This window comes from Diceros bicornis, chromosome 16 (genome assembly GCF_020826845.1).
Source record: "Diceros bicornis minor isolate mBicDic1 chromosome 16, mDicBic1.mat.cur, whole genome shotgun sequence".
In the NCBI taxonomy this organism is placed as follows: domain Eukaryota; kingdom Metazoa; phylum Chordata; class Mammalia; order Perissodactyla; family Rhinocerotidae; genus Diceros; species Diceros bicornis.
Window position 1 is genome coordinate 26744304 of NC_080755.1, and position 15072 is coordinate 26759375.

At 40.2% G+C, this 15072-nt stretch overlaps 1 protein-coding gene across 3 annotated transcripts in view; it reads right to left on the reverse strand.

Annotated features, from left to right (window-relative positions):
* Positions 1-9048: 9048 nt before the first annotated feature.
* GAREM1 (GRB2 associated regulator of MAPK1 subtype 1) overlaps positions 9049-15072 on the reverse strand; it is a 191958-nt gene continuing 185934 nt past the window's right edge. For 2 of the 3 annotated variants that reach the window (XM_058556957.1, XM_058556955.1), the window contains one exon: positions 9049-14317. In XM_058556957.1, coding sequence (XP_058412940.1) covers positions 13420-14317 — 898 coding nt within the window. In that variant the 3' untranslated portion in view covers positions 9049-13419. The remainder of the gene's footprint in view (positions 14318-15072) is intronic. The other variant, XM_058556956.1, reaches the window with a different exon arrangement.

Here is a 15072-nt window from a genome sequence, read left to right on the forward strand (position 1 = left end):
ATTTTAGGAAAATATACATAAACTCAGATATGACCATGCAGCTTTGAGAAACAAAGATTGGTCTTTATGAAATAAAGCCATTTGGAAATATTGGCCTAGTACCTTGCTTACAGGGTTCCCAGCAACCTTTCCAGGTAAGTAAGGAAGGTCACTACTCTGGCAGGTGCAGAGAACCCCAGGATATTTTGGAGACCTCAAGAAGAGAGGAGTTAACCCAAATCTGTAGGTATTGCAGGCAGAGTCTGATGACAAGTCCTTGGCTTGGCTTTCCTGGCCTTGAGAGGCCTTTAAAGTTCAATTTGTGAGTCCTTATAACAAGTTACAGCAAAGCAGATTTAAAAGAGCCTATATGATCAATTGTTATTCTTGCTGTACTTATGTAAATAATTGGGTCAAGTTTATTAAAACTAAACTTATTTTGTAAACCAATAAGTCTTAATTTGGCTATCTTTGATAAAGATGAGAGTGAATTTAGAGAGAAAAGTTATGTTTCAATATAAACTATAATACACATTTGTGGATGTTAAATTCTGGTTCTGTTAATCGTCTTCCAGGTTTTTGTCTTCTGTCTGTAAACTGGACTGGATCCTGAATTCTTCTGGCTTCCTCAAATATCTGGTACAGATCTCCAAATTAACATTTTCAATTTTTCTATCTTTTTTATTTGGAATCATTGAGAACTAAAACCACCCTATTTCCTAAAGCCTTGCAAACTAAAATTAGACAACACTGATATAAAATCTTATTTGATGCTAGAACTTAGACTTGACTCTGCAGTACAGGTCCTAGAAACTGCTTGGCTAGAAGAGGAATTAGCTTCCCTTAATGAAGAGTTAATGTAGACCCTAAACCAAACTAGTCAAATATATCATAAAGTACAGATCACAGTAGACAATGGGGGAAAGAAAATTGTCCAGGTGGTCAACAAATATGAAGAAACACGTACAGGATTCATAGACCTGCTTTTTTCCTGCTCTCTCAACTTCACTATCTACCCCTACTGGAACCATTGTGCTGGTTTTCCTTTTCTTTCTTAGTTGGAAATGTAGAAAATGTTGTTGCTGGTGTCTCCAACGATGTTGTTGGTCCCCATCAAAACAATCATTAAATAGCCTTAATGAAGGTCAGAACTAAGCCTCAGTTCCAAGAAAGAGTGAGGCAATTTAAAAGAGTTGCTTAGATCCTCACTGTCAGTTTTAGGCTTCCAGATTCTTTCCCCTTGTGGCGTCCCTCATCAGCAGGAAGTAGCCAGAAGATGTCAACGGCCTTATTCCCAAGTACATCACATGATTATGAAATTACAACTGACAGTGGGGACATTGTAACAGCTAGATCTTAAGTTAGCATGAGGGAAGCCATCTTAGGGAAAGCAAGCAATATTGTAACTATGATCCTGACTCACTAGTCTCTGAGAATGCACTCTAGCCTGTGCGTAGCCTAGATGATTAAGCACCTTTCCCTTTTGCAAAATACATGATCTGCTAGTTCTATGACTCGTGCTTATGTATATCTCCCAGCTGTGATAAGACGATAACTTTGTTCTCTGAGTTCTTGAGGAAGATGATGACCTCCAGAAAGAAAAACTCTGCATTGGTACCCAACACGAATGACAGAAGAAAGAGATAATGTGGCGCCTTGAAGTTCATCACACTGGGTGCTAGCCATCCCTAAACCCCATCTTTCCCTGCCCATTTCCCCTATATAATTGCTTCAAGATTCTGTATAATTTTAATATGGTTCTTTAGGACACTAGTCTACCATCTTCTGATTATGCTGGCTAATCGTATAAATTTTCCTTTCTCAACCACTGGCTTCTTTGTGATTGATTGGTACCAGATTGTGGTGAGCAGAATGAGCCCCTTTTTGCTTGGTTACAAGCCCTTGCATGAATGACCTATGGCCTCCTAATTGTTCTCCTCGCGCCCAAGTTTGCTTCCTTTTAACCCATTTTACACCCTGCATTCCTAGTGATCCTATCTGCTCATATCACTCCCCTACTTCCAGTGATAAAGTTTATTGCTTTCAGGGTGAGGACCAGACTCCCTTGCCTGCCTTGCAATGACCTTCATGGAAAGGCCTCTTCCTACCACTTCATTTCTCATCAATGTTCTTTACTCACTACACTCCAGTGTAGTGAACAATTTATGTAAATGATGCTATGCTTTCTCACATCTCCAGGACTGCAAAAATACTCTTTTCTTTCCTCAAATATCCTTCACCTTCTCCTGCCTCCCCTTCATCTTCCTAATTCTTACTTATCCTCCAGGTTCCTGTTTAGATGCCACTTCCATCAGGAGGCCAACTCTGAGCTTCAAGACACAGTGATGTTCTGCCCTATGAGCTCCCAGAGCACCTTGTATGCAGCCCCTCATAAGAGCATGGACACTGGGTCAGAAAGACTTGAGTTTGAATCCAGGATTAGCCACTTACTTGCTATGTGATCTTGGATGAGTTACCCTTTTTATACTCAGTTTCCTCATCTATAAAAATGGGAATAACAGTAGTAGCTACCTCTTTTTACTTCCATGTAAATTAAATGAGATAATGCACATGATTTCCTATGTTCCAATGAATAGAACACAGTAAGTACTCAATAAACGATTTTATTATTGTGCTAACTGTCTATAAACCATCAGCTTGTAGACAGAGAATGTGTCTTATTCACTAGGGCAGCTTTAGCACCCAGGTCTGTGCTGAAAATTTGCTCAAAAAGCACTTGCTGAATGAATGGATGGATAGAAGGGATATGTAAGTTATTCCCACCACTACCTTCTCCATCATTTATCAAAGGGTTTAATTCTATTTCAAAACAGAACTAAGTCTTACTTTGAACTAAGTGGTATGTTAAGAGCTTCACATATACCAACTCATTTAATTTTCATAACCACTCTAAGAGGTGGTTGTCATTACTCCCATTTTATGGGTAAGAAAATAAGGCCATAGTCACACCGATAATAAGGAGCAGAGCTCTGATCCAAATTCAGGTCTAGCTGACTCCAAAGGTGTTAAATTATCACCACTAGAAAACTAAATTCTCCTTCAGGACATACCCTGACAAGGAAGATGGAAGCATGTGTGAGAGTCCAATCGTGGGTGGTATTTCAAAGCTTTCTCTGAGCATTTGTGTAGCTGGGGGTGCAGTTATGAAGAGGTCTGTGGTTCATTATTGGGCCCATTTCCTCACGAGTTAGACTGTGAGCCTCTGAGAGAACATTTGTCAGTAGCATATGTGTGGGTATATGTGTATGTGGGTGTATATGTATGTGTATGTGGGTCGATGTGTATGTGTACATACCTGCTGGACACCTGGGATTATAAAAAAGCACATCTGTAACTCACATTGATGGAGCAGCTGCACACAGAACCTTTACAGTGTGCCGGGGAGAGGAAGGGACAGAGGAGGACAGGAAATGCCTATATGCACACCTCAAGTGGCGCCTGTTTGCAGGAGCAGCTGTCTAGCCAGAGGCCATGTCCAGGAGCTCCAGGTGGTGATGAGTAGCAAGAAGTGACCCTCAGGCCATGGCAGGACTGGGTGCGGTGGCCACGGTTGAGAATCGGAGCATAACTGAGTGTTGGTCAACCTAGGAGCAAATGAGACACACTTTCCCCTAAACACACTGGGAGTGTCTCTTAGGGGCAGGCCAGAGAGTTAGGGGCTGGCTGATAAATATTTTATTGTCACTAAAAGTAATTTCAAATCTGTCTTTAGCATTCATGCATCTAGTATTGAAAGGCAAGTTTTTACTGTTTGGCAATGATGGTAGGCACTTCCCTCAAACTACTTCAATGAATGAACCCATACAACCGCACACAGCCGCCCTTCCTTCTTCCATCTGCCTGTGAGATCAATCCAGTCTCTCCAATGTCGTTTGCCTGCTGGGTCTCTTCGGCTGTGAGTAAGAACATGTTTATGAAAATCAGGTTAGAGAATGTTTAAAGCATCATAATGAGCTAACTGGAGATAGAATGAGAAAGCAAAATAGGAATTCAGGGAAATGTGAAATTTGGGCTGAGTCTGGGTAAAGATCTAAGAAGTTTCAGGGAAAGAGGTGTGAGAAGAAACCCGGAATGGAGCAAGACAGAGTAGATGGGGTCCTTTATTTCAGTAACAATAAGACCTGCAGGGGTCAGTGAAGAGATCAGCTGAGCTAGGTCAGGAGATAAACTTAAGATTCTGGTAGTGGGATAAATCTGCAGCCGGGAACATGGGTGCTGGAATTGCTGAGGGCATGCTGGGTATCAAATCCTCATCTATCAAATCCTCAACCACTGCTGACTTCTCCTTTATAATCCTCCCACACAAAAATAACACCCTGACACTAGGTGACAGTTAGGAGGGGACAAAGCCGATGGATGGAAGATGAATGCTCTAAAAATGGCCAATATTGGCAACATGGTAAGGCAAAAAAATAAACACGTCTCTCAAAGAAGCTGGCATGGGTTAAATAATAGCATTTTTCCCCTAGAGCATTAATTCTGGTGAGATATACTTAATAGTTAACTGAGTAAGAAGAACACGTACTTCATTTTCCCATTCCATATTTCAAACTGTTCTTTTACAGTTATCTATGCAAGATAAGTTAGTTATCTCAACCTTCCAAATAACCAACTATCAATGATTAACTGATTTGTGGATCCTGGTACTTTATAATTTACTGAAATACGGTATCTCCATAGGTCGCCTTTTCCTTCTGCCAGCACAAATAACTTCCACATCTTTCTATCATCCAGGATGATTAATATAGAGAAATTTCACTGCTCCAAAATGTGCCAGATAACTGGTATACACAGCACTGAACCCTTGGTGACAACTTAAGAGCTATTCTCATCATAGGAAAACTAGAAAGAAAATGACGAGTTTCTAGGCCTGAGAAAGAATATGATAGAACATGACCTGTTCACAATTTATCTCCATGGAAGAATAGGTGAACTTTTAAACAAATTGTGATATAACTTACATACCATAAAATTAGGTATGTATAAAATTAGGTATGTATAAAATTACAACTTAAGTTGTAAAATGAGGCAGAGAAGGAAGAACCGAGAACCGTTCAATGTAGGAATGGAATCTTCTACTCTGGGGATCTCTACACACAGGAACAGATCATCACAGTGTATGAGGGTCTTTAAAGTCCTGTCCAGGACTCAGCATTTGAGACCAAGTGGGTTCATGAGTAATCCTGGCTCAAGGGGAGATGAGTCAGACAACCTCTCAAGATTGCATTTGGTGCAATGGTAAAAAGATAATTTACATTGCTAGACTTTTTCAGCTTTAGATGGGGGCAAATAGGATGCATATGGAGAACTGGCATAATTCTACAGTCTTCATGTAGACAAGAAACCAAAAGCGAGGGCCTTCATGTGTAGGACAGAGGTAACATAAAAAGAAACACAAAGCCAGGATCACCAACTGTTTTACAATGTGAAGAGCAGTGTTTCTGTGACCTGTGGTCCCCTCTCAGAACAGTCTCATTTTTCCATGATCCTTATTCACCAATCACTGAAATGTGATAAAAGATGAGCAGGGTTTCATGAAAACTTTAATTGGCAATTATACTGTTTCAAGATGGCAACCTAAACTAAATTATTAACTGAAATTAGTGGCAGTTTATTAGATTTGTAAAATCAGGCATCTTCTTAAAACTTGAATTGAAAAATATACTTCCTTTACTTTGTTAATAACTGCACATCTGAGAGGAATAAGAAGCATAGAAAATGAAGCAAAAACATATTTATGCAAAAACTGAAGTTTGACATTCTCTTTGTTAGTTAGGGTTTATCTTTTCTTTGTTCTTCCTTCCAGGATCAATTTGGTAGGTTTGTGGTTTGTGTTAAGGTGAAGGAAGATTGAAGGAGATGTACTGTCTCAAGACTAACTTGAAGGCCAGCTTTAGTGTAATGATACTTGATAGATTTTGTTTCTGGTTGAGGGTTTTGTTGCTCAAAACCAAACAATGGAATAAAAAAAAAATGAAGTACACCATTTTTTATTCAAGAGCTTCTGATTTGCATTATTCACTTTCAAAATTCCAGAGACTCAGAACCAAGAAGGGGCAAGGCATCTGACAGGTCAATTTTGCACATTGAAACTCCCTCATCCGGCTTGAAAAACTGTGCCCCGCTTTCAAATTTCTTATCTTTTTTGAGCCACTTCTGTTTATTCATTTCCATAACTTTAGGAGTCTAATGCCTTTGGCTACCTAAGGAAGTGGAAAAGTGACTGATGGGAAGATCGAGACCCCTAATATGGCTGGACTTGAAATTTTACTCAGCCTTTACTCACCATTGTCCTCCATCAAAGAGTTGATTGGCCTAAGCCTTGGCAGTCATTAGCTGGTTGGAAAAGCCCGACACCCTGTGGCCGTGTTTAGTACTACAGCTCCTTCTCCACCTAGGTGACCCTGTTTGTACCCTGGATACAGTGGGATGAAAGGCGTGTGTGCTCTGTGAAGTTTTCAGTTTTTCATCTTACACCAGTCTGACTTAGTATCTCTACTGAGTGGGTCATCTCTTATGATCAAAAAGCAGGAGACATGCTCAGAGCTTCCATTTTATAGGCAGCAGAGATTTCTCTTGATTTCCAGCTAGCGCTGACTGGGGAGCATCCATTCAAGATTGTCTCCTATTCTTTAGCTTTAGAAGAAAGAGAAGTTGGAGAACCAGAGTAGGGAATTAAATGCGCTAAAAAACCATTGAATGGGGCCGGCCCCGTGGCTTAGCAGTTAAGAGCGCGCGCTCTGCTACTGGCAGCCCAGGTTCGGATCCCGGGTGTGCACCGACGCACCGCTTCTCCGGCCATGCTGAGGCCACGTCCCACATACAGCAACTAGAAGGATGTGCAACTATGACATGCAGCTATCTACTGGGGCGTTGGGGAAAAAAAAAGGAGGATTGGCAATAGATGTTAGCTCAGAGCCGGTCTTCCTCAGCAAAAAGAGGAGGATTGGCATGGATGTTAGCTCAGGGCTGATCTTCCTCACACACACAAAAAAGGAAAAAACAAAAACAAAAACCATTAAATGTTATTTTAGGAAGTTAAATGTCGAGGAAATTGGGAGACAATGTTGTAATGGAATAAGTATAAAATGGGGAACCAGGAGACTTTATTTCTAGCTCTGGTTGTGTCACAAACCGTATGTGGCCTGGGGGAAGTCATTTACCCTTCATGGTTTCATTCTCATAAAGTTAAGAGGTTGGGCCAGATCATTTCCAAGGTTTCCTCTGGCTCTAACCTTCTGTGATCTGCCCACCAATAGAATTTCCTATGCCCTTCGCAACATCTCTGGGCCATTGTGCTTGTGAGCACCCAGAAACTGTTTATCTATCTTCACCCATCACTGCCTCTGGTCCTGAGATCACTCCTAGCTGAGGTCATGCAACCACATCGACTACCCTTCAATTGCCTGTGTCTTTTAGAGCCAATATTTGAGTCAATCTATGGGAACACGCTGTTCTTTTTTACTTCGTTTTATATCCACTAAACAATTGAAGTCACTGGCTTAATTAAACTGTAAGAAGAAAAATTTATTCGTTGGCAGGTGATACAAACTCAATCTGGGATCTCTAAACAAGTTCCTATCTTGCTCTCTTTTAGTCTACTCAGAAATTTTATGATGTTCAAGTTTCATTTATGTCATTTGTTTGACTTTATTTCCTTTTGATGTTATGAGACTACAGTCTTGATCTTGATGACAAAAAGACTGGTCGCCATCTGGAATGTGAAGGCGTTCATTCTGTCACTCAATAGAAGCTCAACTAGCATCTACTTTTGAAGATATAACACTGAAGAGGTAAGTCCCAACATCTTACAAAGGGTCAGAGATATGCACAGGATGCTGTCAGCACAGATGAGTGAAACCTAATCAACTCGGGGGGATGAGACTTGGTGAATCCTGAAGGATGTGTATGAGTTAGCTAAGCAAGGAGAGGCTGAAGTAGAGAAGAGGGCATCTTAAGGAAAAATTGCTTCAGTGAAATAAGAATTTACCCAGCACTTACTCATTGTTTTCAATGATTTGGCTTTTTCTAACCTCAGATATGTAGGATTTGGAGGATTTTATTCTAATCCAACTTATTTCTAAACTCAAATTTCCTTTGCAATATCGAATTTGGGGGAGTCAAATGTCTTGATGTATTTCTGATGTAAGTACTCCTGGGACCTTGAGGTAGATCCTTGGACATTTTAGCCAACCCACATCAATCTTATAAGTTCTTCCAGTGCACATTCCTGAAATCCAGGTAAGTGGCCACCTATGGGTTTAGTCACAAGTTTTATCCCCGTGAAATAGGACAGAAGGGTTGAATGCTTAAGTACAAGAAGGAATGAACGATGTAGGGATGCTTTGTCTAGTAAAATAAGACAGGAAGACTTTTTGGGGACTGTGAATCTGGGGAGATCCTGGCTGGGATCTGGCCAAGTACATCTGATCTCATTGTGCTCCCAGCCCTTGATCCTCCCCCAAATTCCATCAATGAAATGGTTTGAGCAAAAAAAAAAAAAAAAAAAAAAGACAGGAAGATTTAGGTCACAAAATGTTGGGAAGCTATTTCATGCTATTTGGAGTACAATAAAAGCTCCCTTAACCAACATCCACTTTGCCAACTTCTCTGATGGATGCCACAGATGCTGGATGCTCATGACTTTCTCTAGTACCTCCAGCCATTTCTGCTGTTTATGCTAGTTGTTATTATATAAGTTAAACTGTATATAAGCCAAAGAGATATGAATTTGTATTATCTTTCTTTTCCTCATATGAACATAAACTTTTTTTTTTTTTTTAAAGATCACCACTTCATCTATATTTGTCTTTTGTTCTCACTCCTGTCCACACAGGTACTGGATTCTCTTCGAATGCCATCAGGTTACCTGGTTCCCGGCTTCTTCTATGTACAACAGCCAGTCCTCAAGCTCGTAATATGGAATGGGCTTGCAGCATTAAGAAGCCCTTCAGACAAGTTCCCTTCTCCTTAGTGAGGGCGGAGAAGAGAGGTTCTAGAAAACTATGCACTAGGTCCGACTCACCGAGGAACAACTGCAAGAAGGGAAACGTTTAAAATTTCTTTATTTATAGACATTTCAGAACCATATAAATCAACAACGAATTTTTTAAACGTCACATACCATGTTTATCTTGAGGTACACATTGGGCCCGTTAGATAATGCTCTGGACACTAATGTAATTGTCAACTGGTAGTTAACAATCCAGGTTTTCCAAGCAAAAAAACTGCAAAGATGGTTACAAAATTTTTTGAAAAGAATATACCATTTCCATGTAAGTCAAGGAAAACTTCCCAAATTTTTAACTGAGTTCAATTTTTAGGCTTAGCTTAAACAATATTTTAAATGGAATTTAACGTGAAAATGGGAGAAAAGGTTTACAGCTAAGAAATTATCTGAGCCCTACTACATGAGATTGTAAACAAAGGAAATTCATAATCTGATAAGCTCATTACAAAATTCATAGCCTAAAAATTAGAGCAGCAAAATTACAGAAGATATTTATATATAGTTTTAACTGAAATCATGTTTACCCCCGTTTCTGGCCTTCACAATGAGATAAATTTTAAAACACCAAGTTTTGAAGACTACACAATGTGATTTGACAAGAAGTGGCCATAAGAATTCCACAATATCATAACCCCACACTATAAAAGTCCTACTTTCCATCATTTGCACTCTGGGCATTTTAAGCTTCTTGTCCTAGCAGCCTGGTGCCTTTATATTACTAGAAAAATAGTGGGAATTGATATAATGGACATAGTTTCTGAAAGTCTTGTGTGTCCAACAGATTTAACTCTTCTGGTGGACTGAAGTTGGAATTTTCTTTGAACAGTTCACCAGGTTCTTTGGAGAACTGTTTTGTTTTCCAGTTTGTTATTCAAAGTGTTAATCTTATACTCTGTAGGCATGATGAGTAGTGACTTGTTATACAAAGTGTTTGGAAAATGAAGGACCCTCTCTATCCATCCACACCCATCCCCCGAACTTCTCGAGGAGCTGTATGGATGATGTGCAGGTGGTTCTGGAATGTGAGCAGAGGGTGTTTATGTACATGTCTGAAAACGGTTGGAATGGACTGTCACAACATTTTTCCATGAGACTGTTGTTTTATTTCTACATGAGACAAGAATAAACACTGCAATTTAGCCGAATGGGCAGCTCGCAGCTTGCTGTCTATGTGGGTTGAAAGAGTATAAACGTAAATTTCACAGTTCATAAAGTTGAGCAGCTCACCTTAAAAAGAGAATTTGCAGGCGTGTATAAGATTCTGAGAAGGAATTGATCTGTGAGCGTTTGAGTTCTCTCTCTCAACATGAGTCAGGTCCACATTTTACATTTCGCTGCTTGGTTTGGTTTATTGCTGATTTTCTTTTCTGATGGGGGCCATGATGATTTTAGCCATGAATTTAAGGACCCCCAAAAAGAGTCCTGTTTGGACAGACATCTTCCCCCAAGCACCATGGTCACTGGACAGACTGCAGGGAACCTGCCAGAAGATGTACTCAGTCTTGACCTGGTTGGTTAGTGAAAGTTCTGCTTGTGGGAATCTCCATACATCGCTTTTCACTGCAAAATCGCAGTTCTCAGATGAGAAGAGCTGTTTCCTTCCTACCCCTGCTCTGCGGTTCTTCTCATGATTCTCTCTGGCTATGCATGCCTTGTCTAGTCAGGGGGCCAAGGTCCTCTACAGACAAGTGTTCAGTTTAGGAACAGCAATTACATATATCTGTGGCTTTAGAGATGCCAGAAGATACTTATTACAATTAAAAAAAATTCCACATCTGTTAAAGAGACTAGCTAATGGGAGTCAGAGATACTTTCTGCCTCCAATGTATTCCAAGTTTTAATGGTCTTGTGGTGTTTATTTTATACCCCTTTAATAGAGGCTGCCATTTCTTCAATCTGCAGATTCTTCACAGACAGGGCACACTTAACTCTCTGTACATCTAACTGCCAGAGGATTTCATGTCTCTCTTACCCACACATAACGCAGTCTCAACAACTGTGATTTTAAATATAAATATTATGAGTTCCAAGAGGGTAGGAGCCATGTCATGTTTTTTCAGCTTTGTCGCTTCATACCAGCACAGTGCCCGGCTCACACAAGGAGTTCAATGAATCTGAATACAAGAATCAAAGGCCATAATCCCCGCCCTCAAGGAGTCTCCACACTGGCATCAATATAAACTCAGGACAAATATGCCAAGACAAAAACCAGAAACTATTTTGTGTAGAGATTTTGCAAAAGGAAAAACAAAAAGAAAAGGAAAAAGATAAAAGGAGTCAGTTGTTTATGTGGGGCAACCTTCATAGTAGACCCAAACCCACCCTGTTCCTCTCTCCTGAATTTGAGAACTGTGTCTAACGGCTAAGTGTTTTAAAACAGATTCTGCAAGGGTTTGCCAAGGAAAACCTGCAGCTTTTCAATTGCATCCTGTTTTTATTTTAAAGGAAAGTTCTGAGAGGTTAACTTTACTAAGGGAGTTGCCCCACACACAGAAGGATGTTTTCTAAACATGCAAGTAATTGAGGGGTCTCATGTCATGTGAGTGCAGTACTGGAAACTTCTACATAGATTTGTCAGTTACTTTGGAAGAGGTGCTCCAGTTTGACAAGTTTTACAGGGTACTCTCTTTATGGGGTACTTGTTACCTCGAGTATAGTATTTACATTTTGGGAGACGTGTTATGGGGAAAAACGCTGGTTTTTTTTTTTTTTAAAGGAGATTTAAGATGGAAAATGAGAAGAGGTATCAATTCACCTCAACTCTAAACCATGAGATAGATTAAAAATATCTTTTTAATGCCAAGAAATAAACCCACATTGGACAGGTCTGCAAAACTAGACTGGTGGGTCTTGTCTTTACATTTGTTTGTTTATTTTGGTGAGCAGGAAGAGCAGATAATAAAATATAAGCCAATCCTGCAAGTCATGCTGACATCTGGGTGGCTAACCTCTGTCACAGCCTGTCTGTACATCTAGAATCAGACTCCGGCGGGAGGCACGGCTACAGATACGATGGCTTGCTTAGAGAACTAAAACTTTTCTAAGATTTATATTCCTTCAATAATGATGATGAGGTCATTATATTTTGGATTATTTAATCACATTTGGCAAAAATTGTCAGAATAATGTCCCGGAATTCTTGGAATAAAAATATGGTAATAATCTTTCTTTGGAAGAGAGGAAAGAAGAGATTTATGAACTAAACAAGCACACTTATTGATACTTGTAAGAATTACTCAACAGATGTAGCACATATAATAACAGAGATGGTATGTCTGATTTCCAAGCTCTCCTAAAGCACAAAGCACGTTGAGAACACCGAACACACTCTCAGAAATGCCCTTCAGAGCGCTCACTGTCAGACGCCAGGAAAATAAGACCCTCAAACAAGAGAATTATCATTTGACAGAAATTGTCATTTCCCCAGACATCAGCACGGGAGTATTATATGCAAAATCCAGCCCCACAATGGGCTTAAAATCAAATTTAATTCTTCAATACAGACTCTCTATTGATTTGTTCCAAGTTTTCAGGGATGAAGCCTAATAAGACTGAGCCTTGAGTGACAGGGTTCTGAGAATCTTTGGAATCATTCTGTCCACTATTCCTAGGAGAGTCAGGCCCCAAACCTCAATGGATATTTGCTAGTGAACAGATGTTATCTAAAATATCAGACTCATAATGATGTTTAAAACATATACATTTATATTGTGTATACACATATATACACATATATGTATATATTGTTTTTTTTCTCTGCTTAATAAAATTAGCAGCAGTTATAGATAAATTATTGTGGTCGTGATTTGTATTATTTCTAAGGATGTCTTATATGCTCTATCTACACGACTTTTGGAAAACGCCTTTCGATGAAAAGATCCCCACCAAGCATATAACATTAAAGTGTCATTTCATATCACTAACATTTTCAGGCACAAGAGTAAAACAATTAGCATTAAGCAATCCAAACAACAGAGCACAGAAGAGAGTTAATTGTCTAAAGTCGATTCCCGCCAAAGGAGGGAACTGTTGTTCAAAGTATTTTTTTTGTTTTTTTTAAGATTCTTATGTCTTTCAGCTTTGGCTATTTTGTAATAAATATCATACCTTCTCACATACACCTACTTGGATAAGAAGTATTTCTCTGAACATGCCTTTTGTCTTTTAGCAGCTGTTGAGTGTTGAGGGACGTACAAGGCACACCTGTAAGTGTTCTGTACAGCATTTTTATTCATGTACAAAATAGCCTGTTCACCATTCAAAAACGTAATCTGCATAGTAAGAGTTTCTCTTATCCCTATTTACAGAGAAGGATTTTAGTGCAAAAAAAACATGAACTTGTGTCCCAGCCCACCCCTTCTAGCACACACATGTATCAGTTTTGTTCAATACTAGCTGGGGTCATTTGGTTATATTTTGGGCCTCCAGCCATTAATGAATTGCATGATTTTCTTCACCTGCAGTTTGCTCAATTTGAAATCCTCTGACAGGATTTCTTCTGTTAGTTGAACAAGCAAATTCCCATCAATCTTTTCAGTAACAAAGAACGATATGACATCTTCAGACAAACCAATAAACCGTAACGACTTGGACACTTCTTCTATAGAGAGTCCCGACAGGTCGGCAGGGGGCTGCCATGGGGAGCCATCGCCGCAGGACCTGGGGGCCAGCTGGAGGTGGAGCGGAGACGAGAAAGGGTAGGAGACGGAGAAGATGTCCTGCATGCCCTTTTTAACAAAGTACTGGTCCTCAGAGAGGTCTGGTGACCCAGCCTTGGGGTCTTCCTCAGCACCATCGATTTTCAGAGGCAAAGGAGAAGGTTCGGAGGTCGCTTTCTCTTCCACTAGTTTTGGGGCCCTGGGGGGTAAGGCAGGGCACGAGACACTCTGCTTTGTTGTGCCAGCTGCAAGAGTTTTCTCATCCGTGCTCTCCAGAGAGTAGCTGGCTGACTTGGGACAACCAGAGACGCTGCTACTGAATTCTGCAGTGACTGAGCCAGGCGGGCTGGCTGAGAGCTCACAGCCATCAACATCAAACGGTGCTGGGCAGTTTCTCTTTGGTGTGCCTGGCGTCTTTTGTCTGGGATAACTGAAACTCCTGCTTGGGTCCAGCAGGAAGTCACTCCTGGTCTGGCTCTCCGACACTCCCGAATAATGGTTAGGCCATGAGAGCCTGGAGGAGAGAGCTTCAGCAGAAGGACTTCCGAACGGGGACTTCAGGTCCACAGAATCAGTCTTCACTCGGTTACACGGATAGCAGGAAACAGGAGCACTTTCAGAAGGACTTGTGTCACTTTTAGTAACGCTGCTTAAAAGCAAACACAGGAAGGGAGATTAGTAAAACAATAAAAGCCAAACCCCAGGCCTTTCCTTATCCCATAGATGTTACTTCTGAGTAGAAAAATGTAGGAAAAATTGAGGAAAAAAAATATTTCTTATTATGGAGTCAATAAAGTACCTGCTAAGCTCGTTAGTTTTTTTTTTAAAAAAGAGTCTTTAAATGACTAAAATACATTGGTAATTACGGATATGAACATAATGATTTAAAATACTACAGTGGCGATGGCAAATATATAATTTTTTTTTTTTTAACTACGAAGAAAATCATTGTTAGTGCGTGCCTGGATCTTTATGATGAGAAAAATTCATAAGCCATGTTTGGGCTTATCATCAACAGGTGTTGTGATTGATTAGTGATGTCTGCAGCAGGCAGCGGAGGAGTGAGAGAGCAGTAAATGGGTGCCTCATGCTGCCATCCTTGTGCTACAGTGACGTGACCACCTCATCACCATCTGTGACTCTATTTCCATTCAACAGTCTGAGGTAGGAAGAAATGCTTCAAATAAAATGCTTACGCTTGCCTTGGTTTCTGTACAATTGAATAACATTACATAAGGATTTAAATGTCCAGAGGACAAAAAAATACCTACAAAGAAGAGCTATTTTCAACTATAAAGATGACACGTGGAGTAGCACTTCAGCTCTGGGGCCTTATTTTAAGAGTGACAGTGAAACCAGAGTGTGCTCAGGGGTGGGTGACCAGGCTGACGAGGGACCAGTGAT